Source organism: Taudactylus pleione, unplaced genomic scaffold (assembly GCF_031769625.1).
Source record: "Taudactylus pleione unplaced genomic scaffold, aTauple2 ptg000500l, whole genome shotgun sequence".
Classification (NCBI taxonomy): domain Eukaryota; kingdom Metazoa; phylum Chordata; class Amphibia; order Anura; family Myobatrachidae; genus Taudactylus; species Taudactylus pleione.
In genome coordinates, this window is record NW_028284902.1 from 999,703 (window position 1) to 1,026,137 (window position 26,435).

Sequence of the window (26,435 nt, forward strand, 5' to 3'; positions counted from 1 at the left end):
GTTTATTATTATTGGCCAATGTTGTTTGTTTGATATGTTTTATTCATATATTTTTCATACCAATAAATAGGTGGAATTGCTACTGACATAGCTGATTTTTCTACATATATTTATACTCAACTTTATCTCACAAGATATTTGTTTTGTACCAATTCAGGGTTTGGTCTTTCACAGCACTGTAATTTTTTCTTTTTTTTTTTTTTTAAATATGCTACTGCCTGCCAACAGAGGGCCTGATTCAGAGCCGGACGCTATTTGCGCTCGCTCGTTCAGAAAAAGGGGCTGGCTATTTAAATTGAGCGCTCGCTCTTTGCGGTCTGTTGACGCCTCTATGTCTGAGCGAGCGAACTAAATATGCGCTCGCTATTTTGTAAAGACGCCCCCTGGCTGTTCGCATCATACGTCATCTCCGCTATTTATTTGATTAATCGTGTACATCGAAAGGCGTCTGAACTGCTCGCAGTGCTTGTGGTTGGATTTTCCTACCGCAATCATGCGAACAGTTCTGGCTAAGAGACAACCAAATGACGTGGCCGATGACGCTGCTTTGTTAATTATGCACACCCTTAAAACGCCCGTTTTGACCGTTTGGCACGCCTGCGTTTGGATCTCAACTCCCCGTTTTCAAGCACCTTCCCCTGTTACCACCCACAAACGCCTCATCCTGTCACTCAAATTAGCAGGCACTCGCTATTTTGCGAACACACGATTTCCGACCGCGCTGACTGGTTGGCGCATGCGCATTACGACCCATACGCATGCGCAGATGTGTGAACATCGCTCGGAGCGAACGAGCGGCCGCTTACGAGCGGCTCTGAATCAGGCCCAGAATCCTTGAAATAGTGTGCGACAGACAGAGCAATTCCTGGGCTGTGCAGATTCCGGGTCAACTGTATCTCTAAAAATGGCCTCTGAGACTCTGGATCTGTGATGGGGAATGCAGCGGCTATTGCAGGTGCACCCTTGGAACTCACGGACCGGTATCTTTTTGCAAACAATTTCGGCCACCTCCCTGACTCCACCCAGGAACGCCCATGGATCGCAGAGGACCTTGCCGTCACGGAGGTATTGCGTATGCAGTCTTGAACTACAGTTTGCGTGTGCGCAGTGAGACTTTCCTATGCGTTACGCGCATGCATAGTAGCAGAAAATCGCTCCACTGCGCGAACATCGACAGAGCGTACAACTGTGAAACTAATTGAGTTGCTGTTCTTTTACGTACAGAGTGGTAGTTTTCCCAGCTCCATTATGTCCCAGCAGCGATGTAATGTGGCCTTCGTAGAAATTCAAATTAAGATTGTGGACAGCTAATTTGTCCTGGTAGGCCTTGGTTAGGCCATGAAGGGAGACTCCTACATTCAGATCAGAAGGTTCCTGTTCATTGTGTGGATAAAGGTCATCTCCTGCAGAGGGGTGACATGGTCAGTTATTTCAGCATTTGGACACTTAACACATAAGTAACTATCTGAATACATGGAGAACGTGCTGAAGAGCAAATACCAATGCAATAATATCTGGCTTTAGAAGACCACAGCTGATGTTTGACCGCTGAAAGAAAAGTTCTAGAGGTGGCAACAGAACGTGCCAAGGAAGTATAAAATAGGTTCATGGCAAACACAGTATCAGCTTGGCACTAAGTATTAGACTAGGGATATACAGTATTAGCGAGTTGTTTGGTTTGCAACTTAAATGTGAGCTGTCACTTTAGATTTCCAACACAGTTTAATGATATACATTGTATCTTCAGTTACCCTTTTTCTCAGATACACTATGTGACACAATATTAGATATCCTCAATCCGCTTGGCTTCCTGGGGTAGAGATTTTCACATCCGCAACATTCCATCCAAAAAGACGGGAGAACAGGAAAGTACCAGACAGCTCCGATTCCATATTTGCCTCAAAAGAAACAAATAAGAAGTATAAAAAACAAGTTACCGCCACATGTAGCACTGATAGGACTGTCGCAGTGATCAATCTAAAATCATCCCATCAGCAGAGGCTTATTTACTCAGTTCTTACCTGGGAAAACTACCCTTATGTAAAAGCCAACAATAAAATATATCATAGCATCAATCAGCATCATCCAGCACAACCAGCCGAAATTAAATGTGTCGCCGAGCCTCGGGGAAGAATACAAGTTATGCCACTGAATCCCTGCAACGACAAAGCACCAGAGGACATTTCACTTTTCATATGAATATTATAGCGGTAAACCCTGTATTTTTCAAAATAAAAGTCTGCATCCGATCCCATATGAACCAGTAAGTTTAAGGGGCCTGTTTACTAAGCAGTGTTAGGAGACAGAGTGAAAAGTGATAAGAAAGTGATAAGGTATCAGCCAATCACCTCCCAACTGTCATTTTTCAAACAGCCCGTGAGATGACAGTTGGGAGCTGATTGGCTGGCACCTTATCACTTTCTTATCACTTTTCACTCTGTCTCCTAACACTGCTTAGTAAATAGACCCCTAAATTACAAAAAGGTGAAATGTTTTAGCGTGCAAAATTCCATAGTGCTGAAGGGCATTGAAAGTTTAAGGAGTTTTATGGTTTAACATTTCCTCTTCCAACTACGGTATTTTTCATGATACTCTTTCATACCTCCCAACATTTGAGAGTCTAGAATCAGGACAGGATTGTGATCGTGTATAGGGGGTTCTTAGCCAAAAATATGCTGATCGTGGGGAATACCATCAAATCCACAACCTAACCTCCTTCCTGCAAATCACGATGAATGCATACCTCACATTTTGGCGTTCAGATTTTGGGCAGGGGTATTTCTGCATATTAATGCACGTGAGAGGTAAATCTCCCAAACAACTGCCCAACCCCCCCACACGCATACACCAACAGCAAATTGAAATGAATGGCTGAGCGGGTGGGCAGGTATAAAATACATGGACTGAACCGCACTCCTAAGATAGCGTGTTCACGCCCCCCTAGCAGCGCACTGCCAAACAGTATGTACAGATGTACACTGCAGGCGAATATGTATGCACAATGGGGCATGGCAACAAACCCCCACAAGATTGGCCACATCTCCTCTATGTACCAGGCAGTGATGTGCGGTGAGGTGAGGCAGGTGAGGCAGAGCCTCTCCTGTCATACTTAGGGATACTTCACAGTTTTTACTATAAAAATTCTAAGAAAAATGTACAGAAAATATTATAAAAATATCTTCTTTGTATTATTCTAATAATTTTTCTAGTCAAAACTCTGGAGTAAAAAGTGTATGGCAGGTGAGGCACTGCCTCCCCTGTCTGCCTATTCCGCACATCCCTGATCAAAACACACCAAATTCCCAGCACTATATACTGCTGCACCTTTGTACAATGCCCACATGTACCCCTGGGTTCATATATGTATGTGTATATTTGGCTCTGATACTAGCCAGAGCCTCCCCGGCATTTACCTCACCGCACGTCACTGGTACCCGGGTCCAAAATATATCACAGGGGCCCTGGTCTTAGCATAACAGGTTATTGAGGGACTACTTAGCTATGATAGGTTAAATTCACAACCAGACATTAGACAATGACTCACCTTCATTCTGTTCTTCATGACTAATAATATACTGCGTGGCATAGCTCAAAGCCGTGGGAGAGAAAAGGCTCTAGAAATAATAAAAGCAGGTAGACACAGCTTTAGAACTGCATATTTAGAATTCGGTAAATGTATCACATTGGTCAGTAGGAATGGTGCAATGCCAAACTCACCAGCAAGGTCTTTCCGACAAAGGACAGGCTAGAGTCCTTGGAGACCAATGCAATGAACGGGAAGAAAGTGATGATGTAGATCAGACTGCCGCAGAGAGCAGCCACATTGGTGTTGTGGAAGAAGACGCTGATGAGGTAACTCATGGCAATCAGTGTCAGGCTGTAATCCAGCAGAAAGAGGAACACGATGAAGCCGTTGCTCAGGGCCAGGAGTTTGCCGAATTTCAGAATGATGGCAATGATGCTGGAGCTGATAATGAGGAAAGATGCGCTTTCAATCAACCAAGCGAAAAAGTGACTGCTCGAGTTAACACCCATCATCTTCATGTACTGCAAGAGAATGGACACAAAACAATCAGTGGCTTATAAAAGAAATAAATGACAACTGTCACTTTAGATGCCTGTAATTTACCCCGTACATACTGCACATACACGTTTTGCTGTGCTATGCTCCCTTTAGTCTGTGAGGCCTTTACAATTACAAGATGAACAAGAAAGCTGCTCCTCATCCTTTGGTGAGGATCATAAAGTGGATGAAGATAAACAGGTCTATGTACTGAGGGCCTAATTCAGACCCATCGATGTTAGCCCAGTGCGCATGCGCATGACGGAGGGGGCTCTCGCTACAAAGGGGGCGTGCTGTCGATGGTGAGTGACAGCACGCCCCCTTTGGTGGGCGTGCCGGGGGCGTTGCTGCCCAGACGGAGGCGTTCCCATGGGAACGCCTACCGTCTGGGGCCGGCCCCACTGACACCACAAGTGATGTCAGTGGGAGTGCTCTCGGCTCTGAGAGAGCCGAAAGCACTCCAGGGCTTGCGGCCACGAGACCGTACCACAAGGGTCTCGTCGCAAGCCCGATGGTCGCGATGGTCTTGACCATCGTAACCATCTTTTTGGCCGCTCGCATAAGCTGTGGGTGGTCACCCACAGCTATGCGAGCGGCCAGGAGGCCGCTCCAAAATTAGGAAGGACGGCCCTGATTCAGAGCGAGCGCTCTGTCACAGCGTCCGGCTCTGAATCAGGGCCTAAGCCTTGGAGAGAGATAAAGTGGACTGAGATAAAGTACCAACCAATCAGCTCCTAACTGACACTTTAAAGGGTGTGATTAAAAAATGACAGCTAGGAGCTGATTGGTTGGTAATTTATCTCCGTCCACTTTATCTCTATCCAAGGTTTGATGCATCTCCCTCCATGTATGAAATTAATATTATTGGGTGTGGTATGATTTACGACAGCGGCTGCCCGACATGGGTGAAAATCCCGATCGTCCCTAAGGTAAGTATTCACTATTCACTAACCTAATATCCTTCCCTAACCCTCCCTTAGGGGTGCCTAACCCTAACCTTCCCACCAGTGCCTAAACCTAATCCCCCCTCTAAGTGCCTAAACTTAACCCCCCCTTCCCCACCGCCTAAGCCTAAATCCCCTGGGGGGTGCCTAACACTATGTCCCCCCCGGGGGTGCCTAATCCTAGCCCTCCCTCCCCCTAGCCTAACTCTAACCTCCCGGGGGGGTGCCTAACCCTAAGTACCCCCGGGAACCCTAAATCTAACTCTCCCCCCGCGGCTGTCCGCGCTCGACACCCGGCATCACTTCGATCGGGATGCCGGGTACCGGTCTCCCGGTGTCGGTAAAATGACAGGCATCTAGATTTAGACGCCTGTCATTTAACCTTCGCCGGGATAAAGCAGCCAGGAAGCCGGCTGTCGGGATTAGGTCCGCCGGCTTCCCGACTGCATACCATATTATTTTGTTGGGTATTGCTTAAAATGCAACCAAAATGTTCATCCTTCTAGAATTTGGATGTTAGTTTGTTGGGGACAGGTCACAAAAGATTAGAATGAAAGGACCATTGCATGGAAATAATATCTGCTTCTTAGCCGGAGAACTGCAGGTTACAACAATTATGAACAATGAAGTAATGTTTATTATATGATTTGTGGTCTAATAGACTGCCAGGAGATAGAGGCCAATACAAGACGTGGGAAATCGCTATACATATGGTGTATGTTATTATTACATATGGTAAATATCGTTTTTCTAGAGCTGATTATTACAGGTGAATGTAACATACTGTAGCAGAAAGGACCTCATTCTGAGTCGGATGAAGTCTCGGCCATCCTTGCGTCTTTTGCCACAGCGACGTCTGCGACTTTATGCTAATGCCGCTACAAAACCCCCTCCATGCGTCTTTTTAGCCACCTCGCTTTAGCCTCCCAGTCACCGTCCAAGAACGCCCCTGCAACCGTGAGTACAGATCTGTACTGCTTCTCTCTACATCCAAAATCGGCACGCATGCGCAGTGCAACTCAGGCGCATACACAGAAGAAACACATGGCTCCTCTGCGCCCGACATCGCCGCTGTGTCCGATTCAGAATCAGGCCCAAACTCTCTTTATTTCATCTCTCAATAATCATGGTAAATGCAGCGTAGTGGTGTGAAATGTACAATATGGGGGCAGGTTGGTGTCGTACCTCATGCAGCCTGAGTTCTTTCTCCAGGACGAGCTTTTTCACAAAGGCTGCGATAAAAAGGACCCATGTGATCATCAGTGCGATGGGGAGCGCAAAGCCCATGCTGTAGAGGAAGCTGAGACCAGGAGAAAGAATGATGGTTAATCGGTCTTCGGTCAACAATCACATTATGGCAGGGCTGTAAATTACTGATGGTTTTGCAAGCTTATAGGACTTGCGTGGGGCTTCTACGATGAGGAGGGAATTATGCATACTGTACCTGTCCCTTTTGTAGCAGGGGTAAGGCATGGGCTGGAATTGTAGAGCAACATTATCCAGGACCGTATTGGTCTGCATTTCAATGATGGCTCTGTCAATGCTCTCCTGCAGATAGACAAAGCCACGGCTGTATTTGTTTAAATTGTCGTGCGGTCCAGGAACCCAGATGGTATCTCTGATTTTAGCGGTATCCTCTGAAAGCAATGAGCGCATGGTGATACTGTAGGATATCTGCTTGGGCAGGCCGGACGGTCCAGGCGCGGAGCGTTTCTGCCCGCTGGTCCGCGAGGAAAGGTGGAATGTAACAGCTGCGTGGTTAAAAACAAAAATGATTTTAGGAATAGGGAAGAGGTTCACAAACCATACAAATACCTTCCACATGTTAAAGTCAGGACCATCTCTTCCATTGGGCTTGTTGGGCAGTTGCCCAAGGGCCCGAAGCTTGTAGGGGCCCGCCAACCTGCCCCCGTGCAGCTGGTAAATTTGTGATATTTTTGTAAGCCGGCCGCCGGTGCACTCTATTCTGATCTAACCTCCCCTGCCACATCCCCCCCCAGTGGCGAGTACTCACCTCAGACCCAGTTTCACTTCATCCGCCGGCTTCAGACCAGTCTCTCTGCATGTGTGGGAGGTCTGATGGGCATGCAGGGGGTTTCATTTTATTGACCATTTACATTTTTACCTGTGAATGGGTGGATAGGGGCCCCAGTGCATTTCTTCGCCAAGGGCCCACACCGCTGTTAAGACAACCCTAAGTAAAGTGGCATGTATAGGTCTATGGGGGAGATTTATCAAACCTTCTAAGCAGGACAAGCGGAGGTGTTGCTTAGATTATAGAATGTACTAGAAAAATAATAGCTTGAATCTGATTGGTTGCTTTGGGCAACTTCTCTATTTGTCCTCTTTAGAAGATTAGATACAGTAGAACCCCCCCCCCCATGAGGGAGTATTGTTCAGCAGTGGTGCTAGTGATGCTTCCTGGAGATCCTGCACTCTTATAATTAAGGAGCAAAAGAAGATACTACTTCAAAATACTGTACAAATGTATCAATGAGCTTCTTCAATGATTCAACTTTATTGTTTACAGTTTATCAATGAATCTCATTGTTACAATGGAATTCACTGAGACCCCATGCCGTGGCTAGGCGCAAATGACCAGCTTTCCCACTCACTAGCTAGTAACAGCTAGACCAAGCTGGATTGGTTGTTTGCAGACAGGCACCTGGCCTGTGTTATTTTGCAGCTCCTACTCTATGTAACTGTTTTTGTTTAAACCTTTGGTTTAACCTCAAAAAGTAGAACGGGACAAGGGTGTTGGGAGTATTATTATTATTATTACATTTTATTGACAGGGGGTCTGATTCAGAGCCGGACGCTATTTGCGGACGGTCGTTCTGAAAAAGGGGCCGGATATTTAAATGAAGCGCTCGCTCTTTGCGGTCTGTTGACGCTTCTATGTCTGAATGAGCGAACAAAACATGCGCTCGCTATTTTGAAAAAAACGCCCCCTGGCCACTCGCATCATACGTCATCTCCGCTATTTATTAGATTAAACAAGTACATCGAACGGCGTCTGAACTGCTCGCTATTCTTGTGGTAGCTGTTTCCTACCGCAATCATGCGAGCAGTTCAGACTAAAAAACAACCAGGTGACGTGGTCAATGACGCTGCTTTGTTAATTATGCACACCCTTAAAACGCCCGTTTTGACCGTTTGGCACGCCTGCGTTCGGATCTCCACTCCCCGTTTTCAAGCACCTTCCCATGTTACCACCCATAAACGCCTCATCCTGTCACTCAAATTAGCAGGCATTCGCTATTTTGCGAGCACACGATTTCTGACCGCACTGACTGGTTCGCGCATGCATATTACAACCCATATGCATGCGCAGATGTGCAAACATCGCTCGGAGCGAACGAGCGGCCGCTTACGAGCGGCTCTGAATCAGGCCCAGGGTTCACAGCAATGTACATGTTGCAGACAATCAGACAGCAAAAGGTAAAACAGTTTTATATAGTATAAAACAGAGCGCTATGTGCTGCCGAATTTAATTACGCAATGCCATGGATACAAAAATAATAAAAACAAATGACAAAAAAGACTTGACGTTTGTAGACTTTTTGTGAGTTATTTGCGGTTCCGGTGTGCTTCTAAGAAGGATTCCAAAGATATGTCTGATGGAGATGGACATCCGTTGGGCACTAGCTAGCTGTCCCTAATTCCTACCTTCAGAAGTTCAGTATTCTCCGAACTTCTGGTTCCCGCTTGACGCTGACCAACGCGCCTTTTGAAATTTTGTCATTTGTTTTTTATTATTTTTTATCCGTGGCATTGCATAATTAAATTCTGCTACACATAGCGCTCTGTTTTATACTATATAAAATTGTTACATTGTTACGGAGCGCAGTGACATTTTTTTTTATTATTCTTTAAAGGTAAAACAGTACAGTAGTAGAACACTTCAGTATAGAAATAACAATGGACACTACAATTCTTTGGACACAGCAGCGATGTGTAAATATGCTAATGCTACCGATAGAAAAAAACGCCTCCTGTCAGCATCCGCAATCCGAGAGCTGCGGCTGAATCTCACCCATACTGTCTTTCCCAATTCCTACTTCTGCTGTCTATCAGCTCACTCATATGTTAGCTGCAGCTGAATGTGCATTATAACCATCACTCTGACATGTGTGTTGCTCCTTTCGTTTTTAATAAAGACCGAAGGCCTGATTCAGAGGTGGATGCTAATGCCGCGGCGGCTGCGACTTCTTGCGACTGCGTCTTTATGTTAATGCCGAAGCTTTATGGTTAATGCCGAAGCTGCATTATGTAAAAAGTCACAGCATCGATCGCACCACCAGACATTGCATCAGCCCTACGTAGGCGCAGAATGTCCGTCTGAACATGGCCCCCGAAATCAGCGCTACTGCAGAAAAACTTGCAGCCGATGACCGCGACACGCCCACCTCTGGCACACCACCCCGCTGTTACCACCCAGAAACACCCCCCTGAAATTCCACCTCTCTGCATCCAAATTAGAGATGTGCAGTTCGGTTCTCCAGCAATCCGAGTCCACACGAAGATTTAAAAAAAAAAAAAACACAGATCCAAAACTGAAACTAAAAAACGCTTCGAAGTGGTTTTGCAAAACCAAAACACAAACATGAATCCAGATCCAAAAAGAAAACACGGGGGGCCAGCGCACATTTCTAGGTAAAAATTTGCTCTGCGTCCCCTGGCGGTAACCATCAGGATGTATGCGCAGACTGAAAACATCGGCCGCTTGCGTCTATCATGGACACTGCACCCGCCGTCTGAATCAAGCATATTCTGCATAGGAGGGCAGATGTATGAAGCTCTAGGAAGTGATAAAGTGCAGAGTGATAATCGACCAACCAAGCAGCTCCCAACTGTCATTTTTCAAACACAGCCTGTAACATGACAGTTGGGAGCTGAGCGGCTGGTCATTTATCACTCTCCACATTATCACTTCCCAGAGCTTCATACATTTTCCCCAGGGTCTGTTAAGGAAAACTGGGCCTGATTCAGAGCTGAACGCTCTGACCAGAGTGCTCGCTCTGAATCAGGGCCCTCCTACCTGTTTTAGGAGCGTCCTCATGGACGCTCGCATAGCTGTGGGTTACCACCCACAGCTTATGCGAGCGTCCATGATGATGGTCGCGATGGTCAAGACCATCGTGACCATCGGGCTTGCGACGGAGACCCAGCGGTAGAGTCTCGCTGTTGCAAGCCCTGGAGTGATTTTGGCTCTATCAGAGCCAAAATCACTCCCACTGACATCACTAGTGATGTCAGTGGGGCCGGCTTCAGACGGTAGGCGTTCCCATGGGAACGTCTCCTTCTGGCAGCCATGCCCCCGGCACGCCCACCAAAGGGGGCGTGCTGTCAATCAACATCGACAGCACGCCCCCTTTGGTGCGAGACCCGGAGCGACGGAGAGCCCGTCGCTCTCCGGGTCTCGCGCATGCGCACAACGGAGCTCCCTCCGTCGTGCGCATGTGCAGTGGGGCAACATCGACCCGTTTGCGAGCGTCCTTTGCTCGCGAACGGGTCTGAATGACCCCCTCTGAGTGGAAAGGCCAGGGGAGACCTCATGTGGGATACGGAAGACCATGACCCCTCCCTGTACTGTTACACAGCTCACCCTGCAGACTCTTAGCATTCCCGGCTCACATCAGTGTACAGAGGAAGGAATATTTTTATTTAATAAAACGCCAGCAGGCTCCTACTGTGACACCAACAAATACAACTTCCATGAATGGCAAATGAAATAGAAAGAACAAAGACAATAAAATAATAATATAAGGCTGGAAAATAATTTCATATACATTTTTTGGAAAATATATCAAATATAGGTTGAGTCTCCGATATCCAAAATGCTTGGGACCAGAGGAATATTCCGTATTTTGGAATATTTACATATCATAATGAAATATCTTGGGAATGGGACCCAAATATACATGCAGAATGCATTTATGTGTTATATACATGCTATACACACAGTCTGCAGGTTATTTTCTACAATATTTTCAATAATTTTGTGGCTCAAACAAAGTTTCTGTACATACATAAAATTCAGTTATGTTTCATATACACCCTATACACAAAGCCTGAATGTTATTTTATACAATATTTTTAATAATTTGTGCCTCAGACAAAGTTTGTGTACATTGAACCATCAAAAATCAAAGGTTTCATTTTTGGAATATTCCGTATTTTGGAATATTTTGATATGGGAGACTCAACCTGTATACAGTTCTGCTATATTCCCCTTTAGCTCTCATTGCTGGTGTTGATTTTATGAATGCATGACCCCACAAACTGTACCTATGTGACATGCTGTACACCTGGGAACTTCAACCCGAATCATGTCCATGCTCTACGCCATTCCAGTATTTAACACTGGCTCGTCACTAAGGATGTTTTGGTTTTGGCAAAACCACCCTCAAGTGTTTTGGTTCGCTTTCGGTATTCTTTAAAAATGGATAAAAACAGCTAAGATCATATAACTTGGACCTGTTGGTGTTCAATTAGTAACATCAACAACATTCATTTCCAGTCAATTTTGACCACCTCACAGCACCTGAAATCACCAGGGAGGGACATAACTGCAATCCAAAATACGTGAGATCCTGTTTTCAGACCAGAGTTTCAAACTTGGCGAGGAGACCCAAGGCAAGGCTCAGTTCTACTTGGAAAACCGAACCACTCATCTCTTCTCATCACGCAAACTGGGTTTTGAGTGAATGAGTGTTTATTTTTGAGAATGGGTCGAAGAAAAGAAAGAAATATTCAAATGGAAGAGAACTTGAATTGTTTGTTACCAAACAAATGTTATTAATCATTAGTCACTCTATGTGAAAGCTAAAGGGGCACTGCTGGATTAACAACAGGGTGGCAAAGGGCAGTTACCGAGGGCCCCCACACATGATGGGGCCCTGACACATAGCTATTTCACCGGTGTGGGGGGGGCACTGTGGCATATATGAACTGGGGTTTCTGTGTTGCATAATGTGAACTGGGTGCACTACAGTATGTTTAACACATTTGAGTAGCCAGAGCACCTGGCCCATTTTTATTTAGCACCTTGAAGTGGGGGGGAGGGGGGTTGCGGGTGGAGATTTGCAGTGCGGAAGGTGGGGTCGAGGTTGGGACTGTAATCTCCAAGGCCATCATCATATCCCCATAAATCCCCTCATCTCCATCACTACACTGACCTTTGTCCTATTTTATATAAACAAAATATGATAATAATAATAATATGACCATATTATGCCACACAGTAGAGCCCCAACTCATATTGTGCCCATTATTATTAGTGGACGATCTATTTTATATAGTACATGTACAACTCACAGCACTGCTCTTTCTTTAGCTGCTCCAGTGAAGATAACTTGGTTGCAAAGTGAATGGAGGGGGTTGCCACTGCGGTGCTACATATCATGAGTCACTGAGTGTCTCACTCACTGACACTGTCTCATTGAATGGCAGCAGCAGTGGTAATCTCTGCAAGCACAGATATAGGGTCCAGTATTAGAGTATGCCTGGCCTCACCGTGGACCCTATTTGCACACTTTTGAGGCAAGCTTTCTGACATAGAAACTATCTATTACCTGCAAAGAGATCATTAGTTGCTTGGAGCCGCTCGGCCTCGGCTGTCATTTCTGCGACGCTGTTAAAAGGCTGGATACGGTTAGTCTCCACGCAGGACAGTAGATTTACCAGCATTTTGCTAATTTGTATAACGTAATTTATAAGATATGTCTTACTTAAGATGAAATCTGGGAAAATAAAAAATTAGATTATTTTTTTTATGCCCCTTATAACAACAATGTATTTAAAAGTTTTTCCCACGGCCCTATGTCATTGATGCTGCAAGATACAGAGGATGCCAATAACATCACTAACTCATTAAATATTACTGAGCGAACAGTATCTGCAGACAGGCAATAGGACGAGTCTGGAATATGAGCTACTGCTGTTGTGTTTAGATTGGTAGATTATGCTAAAACCTTTGTGATTGGTAATGAAGGAATGTATACTGCAGGTTGCTGTGAGTGAATAGACTGTATTGTGTTGTTCTCTAATAAAATAACACATTTTTAATAACTGGAAAAGCATTATAAAATGCTGCATGATATGTACATGCTGCCATATTATTTAATACAGTATGCCTTTCTGTGGTTAATGTGAATAGGACTGCAGAGAATTAATGATACATGAATTTTCTTGGGAGAGCTGAAATGTTTCTGTGGTAAAACAGCGCCTTCTAGTGTGCAAATACAAGACTGCAATGGGCGCCTTGCTCAAACTAGTGTGTATTTTTTTTATTAACATTTTCTTATACAAAAACTGCATTTTCTGCATTGCTTTACAGTTGGGTACAAACGCAGTAATAAAATAAAGACTGGATATTAACAAACAGGCAAATCTATATTATTATACAATATAATAAACAATATATTGTATTGGTTGTATACTACGGTGCGGAAGCTGAGTTGGTCTAATGTGCATCCAAATTTAAGCACTGAAAAGCATAATAAAATTTACAAGGTCTGAGGTATAACTGTCCCTTCTGCAGTAAAATAAAATAATAAAATATAATATTGCAAAACTCACATAATAACAACAAAAAAGCCTCTGTTGCTTAGCTATATTAAAAAACATGCAAATGTGACAGCACACCAAGTAATATAGCAGCATTTACCCATATATATATATATATATATATATATATACATAGAGGCAGTTCAGAGCTCTGAGGACAGTGCAGTTGCAGCCAGATGAGATGCAGATTAAGTTCTCCATCACACAAAATTAAAAAAATGGCATGGCCATGGCATGGATCAGAGGTGGTTTCTAGGTACTCAGACCCCCCCCCCCCTGCGTGCACCACTGGATGGGGTTGTCCCAGAGCCCTGTGCAAATTTTCCCATGCTCATGGATCGCCTGGTAGGTTCCCAAATCTCCAATGGCACTCCAGGACTCCTGGAGCAGTGGAAGGCCGGTCGAAGATGTGATTCGCGCTGGATTCACATCATCATGGTGCCGCCCCCCACTTCTTAATCACGGCATTCTATAGCACAGGGTGGGACCGCGATGATGCAATCATGACATCACACCCTGGCACCGACCACTTGCCCGCAACATGCCCCCCTCGGCTGTACCTATTTGGCAGGGGCAGACCACAGGTTGGCAACTATGCCCTAGGTACGGCGCTGTCAAGATGTCCCAAATCTTCTAAAGAGCACAAGTGGAGAAGTCAACCATAGCAACCAATCCGAGTCTTCCTGTTCATTTAAAGAATGCACTAGATAAATTATAGCTAAAAGCTGATTGGTTGATATGGGAAACTTCTCAACGTGTCCTCTTTGGAAGGTTTGAGACATCTCCACGTACTATATATATCTCCTAGGTCTAAACTGCACAGAGAACAGCACTGAGTATTTAAGCACTTACCTATTTTCTGAGACACATCCGTGATGTTAATTTGCAGGATGTCTGTTAGAATGCCACTTATTACAGTATTGTTCAGAATGCGCTATAGAGGCAAACATACAACTGTATCATCAAGTGAAACTGATAACATTTGCTTCTCACTAAACATTATCCTCACTCTTATATAATATGCCATGCGCCCTGTATTATATCGGGGGTTTCATGTACCTGTGACTGCAATTTATATCTGGAACAATGATGTCAGTAGCCATCTGGGAGTTATGTGATTACTTTGAGGCACCAGCCTCTTACAGGTCATTGAAAATCAAGAATACTATCATTATACTATCATTATTCCTATTTTTCAAAGTAGTGTGTATTAGTTTATTTTTTTACTGTCATTGAAAAACAGTTGTGACATTTTAATATTTTCTAATTCTATAAAATACATTACCCCCTATCAAACAGATTGAATCTCTGTGTATTGATTGAATATATGCATATATGTGAATAGAATGTGATAATATTGTCACATATGAAGATTTTCCTTGTGAACACATGAACACAGTAAAATAGAGGATAAATTCCCAGTGATCATATCAAAGACCTTCCTACAACATGCAAAGTGCCTTCGTGCGTGTTAGATTGGCATGATCGAGGGTCATACTGGGACCAGGTTACAACTTATAATATCCTCCAATTAATCTGCTGATTTCAAATAACTAATAACTTTTCTCGATGCATATTCATCTGGTCTATTGTAACAGTGCTTTAGAATTGTAGTGAGTAACACACTGGTAAGAAGATTTTCAGCAATAATCACAATTTGTAAGGTATGGTATGAAGAATCATAGAGATATTAAACGTATACACATTGGAGCTCAATAAAATATATTAAACATGCTCTTCATTGTGGCTGGGGACAATATAAGCATAATTAAAATGCAGACCATGATTGCATTTCCATAGTGCACACAGTGGACCTCATTCAGAGTCGGTCGTTGCGGCCGCACGGTCGTACGCCACCGATGTTCGCTAAACTGCGCAAGCGTAAAGTTCGCAATGCGCGTGCGCAAACTAGCCGCTACGATCACAAATTTCTCTCTCCTTGAACACAGCCACGTCGGTAGTTTGAGTGACAGTATGAGGCATTTGTGGGTGGTAACAGGGGAAGGTGCTTGAAAACGGGGGAGTGGAGATCCGAACGCAGGCGTGCCTAATTATGCGAACGGCGTTTTATGGGAGTGCATACGGTTTATGGGAGTGCATAATTAACAAAGTAGCGTCATGGCACATGTGACATGGGTGGTTTTTACGCTGACATGATCGTAGAGCTTAAGAGAGGGTATGGTCAACCTTAAGCTCTACGACCAGTTCCGATGGTGCCCGATGGTCTCGATTACTCCTTTTATGGCTGGAGATGACGTGTAATGCGTATGAGAAGTGGGCGTATTTTTTAATTTCCGGCCGCTTCCTCCCCTTGGTCGGGCAGCTAACGATCCGAACTTAGGGACGCAACATGCGAGTGCATCATTTGCATGTCCGGCCCCTTTTCCCGTTCGACCGTGCGGCCGCTTCGACCGACTCTGAATGAGGTCCAGTATCCCTATGTGTATTCACCTAACATAATATTTGGCCAGACTGGGTTATTTATTCCCCAATTAAAAAGCTATGATAATTAATGGCCAAATAGATTTAAGATTCTCATAAGTGTCGGTATTTGCTATATCTCATAAAGTGATGGACATCTAGGTAATGTAGTGTACTATAGGAAGATTCTACAGGAGGTATACAGTGTAATTTTATACACATTTTCTACCTTTATCACAATTTATATCCTTTTTTTATATATATATTTCGCTATTCATGTGTGTAGATAGTATGTCATTTTAAAACAATTGAATAAAAGTAACATTTTAGTCATTTATTCTGTGCGCCAGATATAGGGGTCTATTCACTAAGCAGTGTTAGGAGCCAAAATGAAAAGTGATAAGGTGCCAGCCAATCAGCTCCCAACTGTCATTTTTCAAACACAGCCTGTGAGATGACAGTTGGGAGCTGATTGGCTTGCACCTTATCACTTTTCTCTCTGTCTCCTAACACTGCTTAGTAAATAGACCCCATAGACTCTCTCCTTCTGTTTGATCATAAAGTTAATAAAGAACTGTTCCTATGCCCCTCCCTGCGAGTAACAGAAAAGTGGGATCCCTCTGCTGTGTGCCACATGTTTACCGGGATATCACAGCTTCAGTATCCTTCCCTGCCGAACTGTAACATGCCTAGTGCCAATGGCGCTGATTCTGAATTTTGAGTAACGGAAAAAGAGCAGGTACAGTTTCTGTGCAGTTGGACATACCATGCTGCAATGCCAAGGGTGCGATGCAGTTAGTTTTTATTTTTGTGCATGCAGGGTAAATACCGGCGGCTTTTGCATGTAGCCCACAAATACTGGGCAGCTTTATGATTACACTGTAATTTATATTTGAGTTTGTACACGACCCTTTCACATCTAAATCTCTCTGCACATCCTACATCTGCCCCACCTGCAGTGCAGCATGGTTTGTCCGGAATTAAAGTCAATTGCCTTTTTTTTTTTGGCTAACCCTCCCACGTTAGTCCTTAACCCACAACCTTCCCCTAGTGCCTAACCCTAAACCTAACCCTCCCCTAACCTCCGATACTTACCTTAGGGATGCCGGCGGTCGGTATACTGGAGCCGGGATCTCGGCTGCTGTTGGGATTCTGGCGTCGGTAATTTGACCGTCGGCATCTTGTGTAGCGGCATGCTGACTGCATCCCTTTAAAATGACACTTACAAGCTGATTGGTTGCTTTTGGGAAACTTCTCCACTTTACGGTATCTCTCTCCAAGGTTTGATAAATCTCCCCCAAAGAAAGGGACCCTTGTAAAATCACGGTGGTAACCTACCTGCAATATGCGTTGTATGACAGGCATCACATTCATAACATCCTGCATCCCAGTAGACAAATTGTTGATGGTATTCTTGTAATTTTCTATTTGAAGTAGGTGATTTTTAGTCTACCAAGAAATAACAGACATGAAATTTATTTACACTTGATGATCAAACCAGACGCAGGATAAGAATTATTGTAATGTTTTATAAAGTTTGCCAAAAGTTACAGGAATTCTACAGGATTTCTGTGGCAGTGAGGGACACACTTAGTTTGGAAGATTTGTTTCTAGTTTATTTAATAAAACACACTGGGGTCTAGTTACTAAGCAGTGTTAGGAGACAAAGGGCCTGATTCAGAGCCAAACGCTCTGACCAGAGAGCTCGCTCTGAATCAGGGCCCTCCTACCTGTTCTTGGAGCGGCCTCATGGACGCTCGCATAGCTGTGGGTTACCACCCACAGCTATAGCGAGCGTCCCTGATGATGGTTGCAATGGTCAAGACCATCGTGACCATCGGGCTTGCGACGAGACCCTGCGGTAGGGTCTCGCTGCCGCAAGCCCTGGAGTGATTTTGGCTCTATCAGAGCCAAAATCACTCCCACTGACATCACTATTGATGTCAGTGGAGCCGGACTCAGACGGTAGGCGTTCCCATGGGAACGTCTCTGTCTGGCAGCCACGCCCCCGGCACGCCCACCAAAGGGGGCGTGCTGTCAGTCACCATCGACAGCACACCCCCTTTGGTGCGAGACCCCGAGCGACGGCTTCCTCGTTGCTCGCCGGGTCTCGCGCATGCGCACGACGGAGCTCCCTCCGTCGTGCGCATGCGCACTTCGGCACCATCGACCCTCTTGCGAGCGTACAGCGCTCGCGAGCGGGTCAGAATCAGGCCCAGAGTGAAAAGTGATAAGGTGCCAGCCAATCAGCTCCCAACTGCATCTCACAGGCTGTGTTTGCAAAATGACAGTTGGGAGCTGATTGGCTGGTACCTTATCACTTTTCACTCTCCCTCCTACAGGGGCACATCCACTAGACGATCTACTCCCTGTCCAATCTCTAAACGATTTTCCCTTGATTTTTTCCCTTGAAATATTTTCTTTCAGTCTGAACGATTTGCAAACTATCTTTAATAGATCAAGTTGACCTGCATGTTCAGTGGACTGACGAGACGATCAAACGACCAGCGGGAGCGCGCATCGTTGATCGTTACCGACCAAACACTGCACGATTTATAAACGATTTTTAAACGATTGAACGATAACGACGTCGTTATCGTGCAATCGCCTGCTAAAATCGTGTAGTGGATGCCCCCCTTTACACTGCTTAGTAAACAGACCCCATTAAGTGCTAATAACAAAAACAAACAAACACAAAAATAGTAATTGCCAGCTTTATCATATCATAGGCGGCACTTTCATCGTTACTCCGGATTTACACCAGTCTTTAAATATGCTACAATCTTTTTGTTACTTTGAGCTGACAATAAAAGTATATGCATTTGAATAGAAGATAAGAAGACTACATATGGTTAATTAACAGCCTAAATGTTGACAAACTTTATGTGGACGAAACAATGCTGACTTCATTATGCTGACACGGATGTAATGTTAGCTGACATGTTTTACCGTGTCGGCAGTTTAACTTTAAATGTGATTATAAAGCATCATGTTTATAGTTGTACTGCCAACATGGTTAGAATGCTTTAACTAAGGTTACAACCATGCCGCATAATAATGTCGGCAGTGTCCCAAACACATATAGTTTGTCGACATATTGACTGTCAGCATACTGACTACATATTAGCAAAAGAGAAATTCAGACTAGTCCATAGTCATCCCATGCAACAAAATATAAATACAATGTTTTAACTTAGGCTTTTAGCACATATGCATGCTCTGTTTGTATACTGTACGTATATATAGTAGGGGTGAGCGGGTTCGGATTTCTGAAATCCGAACCCCCCCGAGCCCCCCCGATCCGAGTCCGATCCGAATCAGGCTCGACTTTTCCCGCCTGACTCGGATCTGAAATCGAGGCAAAACGTCATCATCCCGCCTTCCGGGTCTCGCGGGTTTTGGATCCTATATAAGGTACCCACGTCGGCGCCATTTTCTCACTCGGCTGTGGACAGTGAAGAGGGAGGGTGGGAGTTAGGGCTGGTTGGGCTGTGGAGTGTAGTGTAGTGTAGTGCAGAGTAGTGTTGTGCTGTGCTGTGCTGTGCTGCGCTGCGCTGCTGTTGTCCATAGGGGCTGTGTCCACTACTTCAAAGTCCATAGGGGCTGGCTGGACTGTGTTGTGCAGTCAGTTGTCCATAGGGGCTGTGTCCACTCCAAAGTCCTGTGCAGTGTCCCAGTCCTAAAGGGGTGCTGTAGTGTTGTCCAGGGGGTGCTCTGTCCATCAGGGGTGCTCCCCCCAAGTGCTAAAAAAATTATATATTTTCTGTGTTTGTGAATTGTGTGCGCAGTAGCCGCACGTGCATCAACAAAGTAGTGCCAAGCATGCGCCTGTGTCATAAGTAAAGGGCCGGCTGGCTTGACCATTAAAGGGTGCTGTAACCCCCAAAGTACACTCCAAACCAAATAAAAAAATATTTTCTGTGTTTGTTAATTGTGTGCGCAGTAGCTGCACGTGCATCAACAAAGTAGTGCCAAGCATGCGCCTGTGTCATAAGTAAAGGGCCGGCTGGCTTGACCATTAAAGGGTGCTGTAACCCCCAAAGTACACTCCAAACCAAATAAAAAAATATTTTCTGTGTTTGTGAATTGTGTGCGCAGTAGCTGCACGTGCATCAACAAAGTAGTGCCAAGCGTGCGCCTGTCATAAATAAAGGGCCGGCTGGCTTGACCGTTAAAGGGTGCTGTAACCCCCAAAGTACACTCCAAACCAAATAAAAAAATATTTTCTGTGTTTGTGAATTGTGTGCGCAGTAGCCGCACGTGCATCAACAAAGTAGTGCCAAGCGTGCACCTGTGTCATAAGTAAAGGGCCGGCTGGCTTGACCATTAAAGGGTGCTGTAACCCCCAAAGTACACTCCAAACCAAATAAAAAAATATTTTCTGCGTTTGTGAATTGTGTGGGCTGTAGCTGCACGTGCATCAACAAAGGAGCAGCGCCAAGCGTGCGCCTGTGTCCCATAACTAAAGGGCCGGCTGGCTCATTTCTTAAAGGGTGGTGTAACCCACAAAGTACACTAATCTCCAGCAAAAATAAAAAAATATTTTCTGTGTTTGTGTGCGCCTTAGCCGCACGTATATATCAATATAACATAAATGGAGGACCAAACTTTCTCAGATGAAAATAAAATAGGGAAAAATCAAGAACCACTTCCTCCTAGTGCTGTTGCTGCTGCTGGGAGTTGTTCATCATCCCAGAGAGGAAGTAGGAACACCACCACTTTTACTAAACAATTGACCCTCCAACAGTCTCTAGCGAGGAGGATGAAGTACGACAGCAGTCATCCTGAAGCAAAACGTATAACTGAGGCCTTGACTGCTATGTTGGTGTTAGACGTGCGTCCGGTATCTGCCATTAGTGCAGTGGGATTTAGACAATTGATGGAGGTAGTGTGTCCCCGGTTCCAAATCCCGTCTAGATTCCACCTGCATCCTCAAAGCAGCAGCGACAAGCGTGCGTCTGTCTGTTAAAGGGTGGTGTAACCCTCAAAGTGTGACCACAAATAATAAAAAAATTCTTTTTTTTTCTGCATTTGTGAAATGTGTGGGCAGTAGCCGCACCTGCATCCTCAAAGCAGCAGCGACAAGTGTGCGTCTGTCTGTTAAAGGGTGGTGTAACCCTCAAATTGCGCTCCACAAACAATAAAAAAATTCTTCTTTTTTTTCTGTCTTTGTGAATTGTGTGGGCTGTAGCCTCACCAGCATCCTCAAAGCAGCAGCGACAAGCGTGCATCTGTCTGTTAAAGGGTGGTGTTACCCCCAAAATGCGCTCCAATAAAATAAAATAATCTTCTTTTTTTCTGTGTTTGTGTGTGAAATGTATGCGCAGTAGCCGCACCTGCATCCTCAAAGCAGCAGCGACAAGCGTGCGTCTGTCTGTTAAAGGGTGATGTAACCCTCAAAGTGTGCTCCACAAAAAATAAAAAATTCTTCTTTTTTTTCTGTCTTTGTGAATTGTGTGGGCTGTAGCCGCACCTGCATCCTCAAAGCAGCAGCGACAAGCATGCGTCTGTCTGTTAAAGGATTACATCGGTGACAGCATCCAAGTAGGCATGTCAGACAGTCCGTACCTGTACTGGCAGGGAAAAGAGACAATTTGGAGGCCTCTGTACAAACTGGCTCTATTTTACCTGAGTTGCCCCCCCTCCAGTGTGTACTCCGAAAGAGTGTTTAGTGCAGCCGGGAACCTTGTCAGCAAAAGGCGTAGGAGGTTGCTTCCACAAAATGTGGAGAAGATGATGTTCATAAAATGAATTATCAACTCTTCCAGGGAGACCAGCCTCCAGAACGAACAGAGGGACCTGTGGTTGTGGATTCCAGCGGGGACGAATTAATACTCTGTGAGGATGAGGATGTACACAACACTGAAGAGGGTGAGGAATCGGTGGATGAGGAGAATGAGGACGACATCTTGCCTCCGTAGAGCCAGTTTGTGCAGGGACAGATTAATTGCCAGCTTGTTTTGTGGGGGCCCAAATGAAGCAATCATTTCAGCCACAGTCGTGTGGCAGACCCTGGCGCTAAAATGTTTGGTTTGTTAAAGTGTGCATGTCCTGTTTATACAACATAAGGGTGGGTGGGAGGGCCCAAAGACAATTCCATCTTGCACCTCTTTTTTGTTTCTTTGCATTATGTACTGTTTGGGGCCTAGTTTTTCAAACTGCCATCCTGTCTGCCACTGCAGTGTCACTCCTAGATGGACCAGGTGTTTGTGCCGCCCACTCGTATCTCTTAGCATAGTCATCCAGCTACCTCGGTGCAACCTTTTGGACATAAAAACACTATTGTGAGGTGTGAGGTGTTCAGAATAGACTGGAAATTAGTGGAAATTAAGGTTATTGAGGTTAATAATAGCATAGAAGCAGAAAAACACACAAATTCTGTGATTTTAGCTGTTTTTATGCTTTTTTAAAAAAAAATACAGATCCAAAACACAAAACCCAGAACCCAAAACACGGAAGGGTGGTTTTGGCAAAACCAATCCAGATCCAAAACACGAAGAAAGATCCAGATCCAAAACCAAAACACAAAACACGAAAAGTGGCCGGTGCACACCCCTAATATATAGCAGTTTCTTACCTTTTCCATTATCTTCTGTGTCTCATTGGTGTATGGTGTGTAAAGAATTTTCCCATATAGCAGAGGCTTCAGTAGCAGCCAAGTACTAGCACCAGTGGTTGTCGTAACCAAGCTAGTGAATAATTTTAGGCAAAAAGTATCTGAAAAACAATCACATTTGCGGTTAATCAGTTATAGAAAACAATACTATCGGTACACCTGCTGGCCTGGGCCCCCCTTAGTGCTCAGTGACTGTACTTACTGTCAGTCGGTATGGAATATAGCTGGCTCAGATTTTGTGCTCTGTAACTGTTCCGGCTTACACCAGAATTGCTTAGAGAATTGTATAATAACACCATGGCCGCCTCATAATTTTCTCTGCACACCAACCGTAAGATATCAGTAAGTGAGACGCTGTCAGCGCGGGTGCTTCCTATAAGCTCTGAAAGATCCTAAAAATTGACAAGAATATGAGCACAAACACGACGTTATGAAATACTCTGTTTGAGGTTTCTAAAAAATTTGAAACAGACATTACATTAGATGGCAGAGGATTCCAAAGCAATTACCAGATTGCATGTTATTAGGGGGGAGGTAGTTATAATCCCGACAGATGGGAATACCAGCGCAGGAATCCCGTCACTTGTCAGAATCCCGGTGCCATCATCCCGACGGTAAGTACTGGTGTTAGGGGGAGGGCTAGGTTTAGGCACTAGGGGGAGGTTATGGTTAGGCACTAGGGGGAGGGCAGTGGCGTAACTTAGGGGGGTCGAGCTGGGTGTGTCCCCTGGGCACCGTCGGACCGGCGGTGCGGTGGGGGTTGGGGGGGGGGTGCCGCCAGCCACGGTCTGGCCCGCCCTAGTTAGGCAGTGTAGCGTCGACCGCAGTGAGTGCGGTCAGCGCTACACATTTACACAGGACCGGCACTAGGCTTCCCAGCACCGGTCCTGTGCTGCACAGCCGAGCCACTTCCCTCCCCCTGAGCGCTTGCCCAATAGCGCCAGGAGGAGGGTGGCAGGCGGGCGGGTTCAGGCCGTTCTAACACACACATCGCCGCCGAGCGGCAGCGATGTGTGTGTTAATCAGTAGCCAATGAGTGTCAGACAGACTCTCATTGGCTGCTGCTGCTGCACACACATCTCCGCCAGTGCTGGCGGAGATGTGTGTGGTAGACAGCAGCCAATGAGAGTCAGATAGACTCTCATTGGCTGCTGTAGCGCCCACTGCAAGAGCCGGCTCCCTTCCGGCTCCTGCAGTGGGTAATGGGAGATACGTCATGACGTCTCTCCCATAATGCAGAGCACACCCGCCCGGGAGGGCAGACGTCGCTGCGGCGGGAGCCGGAGCAGGAGAGCGTGGATGCTGCAGGGAAGTTTTATTTATTTATTTATTTATTTTTTGCTATGTATTTGGGGGGGCACCTCTACTTAGGGCAATAATCGTGGGGACTACTACTGGGGGCAACCTCTACTGGGGGCAATAATCGGGGGGAATACTACTGGGGGCAACCTCTACTGGGGGCAATTATCGGGGGGACTACTACTGGAGGCAACCTCTACTGGGGGCAATAATCGGGGGGACTACTACTGGGGGCAACCTCTACTGGGGGCAACCTCTACTGGGGGTAATAATTGGGGGGACTACTACTGGGAGCAACCTCTACTGGGGCAATAATCAGGGGACTACTACTGGGGGCAATTATCGGGGGGACTACTACTGGGGGCAACCTCTACTGGGGGCAATTATCGGGGGGACTACTACTGTGGGCACTATATAAAGGGCACTGCATAGGGGGACCACAACTGGGGGCACTGCATGGGGGGGGACTGCTACTGGAGGCAATATATAAGGGGCACTGTATAAGGGGGGTCTACTACTGGGGACACTGTATAAGGGGCTTACTACTGGAGGCACAAGGGACACTGCACTGGGGGCACTAAATAGAGAGGACCACTACAGGGGGCACTGGATAGTGGGGACCACTACAGGGGGTCTGCATAAAGGGGATTACTACTGGGGGCACTGAATAAGGGGCACAACTGGGGGCCTGTATAAGGGGGACCACTACTGGGGGCTCTGTATAAGGGGAACTAATGGGGAGCTGCACAAGAGGGACCACTACTGGGGGTACTGTACAAGGGGCACTACTGGGGGCCTGCATAAGAGCCACCACTCCTGGGGGCACTGTACAAGGGGCACTACTGTGGGCCTGCATAAGAGGGACCACTACTGGGGGCACTGCATAGGGCGGACTGTATAAGGAGCACTACACGGCTTAAGGTGCATATGGAAAGGAATGTTAAAAGTGACAAGAAAGGGGCATATGTGTCCTGTCGATACGCCCCATTGTTAAGTGACCCCGCCCCTTGTGACCAAGGGGGGGGCTCCATTTTAACATTTGCCCTTGGCTCCAAATACCCTAGTTTCGCTATTGGGGTAGGGTTATGGTTAGGCACTAGGGGAGGGTTAGGGTTAGGCACTAGGGGGAGGGTTATGCACTAGGGGCAGGGTTAGGGTTAGGCACTGGGGGGAAGGTTAGGCACTAGGGGGAGGGTTAGGCACTTGGGGGAGGGTTAGGCACTAGGGGGAAGGTTAGGCACTAGGGGGAGGGTTAGGCACTTGGGGGAGGGTTAGGCACTAGGGGGAGGGTTAGGCACTTGGGGGAGGGTTAGGCACTGGGGGGGTTAGGTTTACGGTGAGGGAGGGGAGGTTAGGTTTAGGCACTAGGTGGGAGGGATTGTTCAGGCACTGGGGACCAAGGGTTAGGGGTAGGGAGAAGGGCAGGGTTAGGAAACTGCCTGAAAAATGTCGGTACCCTAACCCTGTCGGGATGCCGGCATCGGGATTTTGACCGCCGGGATCCCACCAAGCACCTGATACCGATTTTGTGAGATAAAATTTGTGCACCAAAATAGATTTTTACTGTAATTACCAGTTGGGTGTGGTATGAATAGCTGACATTCAGAATGCTGTTAACATGCTGATGATGTTGACATGCAAAATGTCGACATTATAAGCACATCGGTATTGGTGCATGCCAACACTTTCCTTGTTGATCTTATGTCCATATCAACATTCTGACTGTCGGCATTCGGAACGTGTCGATATTCTGACTGTCCTGTAGGTGGTACCATTGTTGCCTGGATCTGGCTAGCAGGGTGCCTGGTACGGCTCAGTGCAGCCAGAATCACTGCTGCACTGCTACATCCCCTGGAGCATCCAGTGCTCTGCTCTTTACGGTGCAAGTGGCCCGCCCCCCTCTGCATGACATCATGATGCCAAACACTCAGGGGGCGTGGCTGGCACAGGGCACTGTAAAGTCCCGTTACGAAGCTGTACCAACCCCTAGATTCTGCACTCACCTCCTGACAGAGAACAGGTGCTGGGAGTTTACAAACTGGTTAAAAAAAAAAAAAGAGCTGCTGGTTGTTAGCGGTTATGCTTCCTTGGCCAACAAAAACTACACCTGCTGCCAGCCAGCATGCCAGAGGAGAGGAGAGATGGAAAATTACGTCAGAGACATCACTTGTGAGGACTTGGGCTATTATTACATATGAAGCAGATAACATTGGCCCTCATTCAGAGCCGTACGCTCTGAGCAGAGCGCACGCTCTGAATGAGGGCCGGGCTCCATTTTCATGGAGCGTCCTCCTGGACGCTCGTATAGCTGTGGGTCACCACCCACAGGCTATACGAGCGTGCTTTTTGATGGCCGCGATGGTCGAGACCATCGCGACCATCGAAATTGCGAGCCGGAGCCTGCGGTTGAGGTTTTCAACCGCAAGCTCCGGAGTGATTTTGGCTCTATCAGAGCCAAAATCACTCCCACTGACATCACTAGTGATGTCAGTGGGCCGGCTTCTGACGGGAGGCGTTCCCG

At 46.1% G+C, this 26,435-nt stretch overlaps 1 protein-coding gene across 1 annotated transcript in view; it reads right to left on the reverse strand.

Moving 5' to 3' along the window:
- Positions 1-26,435, reverse strand: part of ABCA12 (ATP binding cassette subfamily A member 12) — a 279,245-nt gene that overhangs the window by 107,834 nt on the left and 144,976 nt on the right. Inside the window, exons 23-34 of the mRNA XM_088449892.1 lie at positions 22,818-23,007; positions 22,577-22,716; positions 17,338-17,448; positions 14,431-14,512; positions 12,585-12,752; positions 6,452-6,758; positions 6,193-6,307; positions 3,718-4,047; positions 3,545-3,614; positions 2,022-2,156; positions 1,752-1,898; positions 1,223-1,403 (exon numbers count right to left, since the gene is read on the reverse strand). Of these exons, the coding sequence (XP_088306018.1) occupies positions 1,223-1,403; positions 1,752-1,898; positions 2,022-2,156; positions 3,545-3,614; positions 3,718-4,047; positions 6,193-6,307; positions 6,452-6,758; positions 12,585-12,752; positions 14,431-14,512; positions 17,338-17,448; positions 22,577-22,716; positions 22,818-23,007 (1,976 nt within the window). The remainder of the gene's footprint in view (positions 1-1,222; positions 1,404-1,751; positions 1,899-2,021; positions 2,157-3,544; positions 3,615-3,717; positions 4,048-6,192; positions 6,308-6,451; positions 6,759-12,584; positions 12,753-14,430; positions 14,513-17,337; positions 17,449-22,576; positions 22,717-22,817; positions 23,008-26,435) is intronic.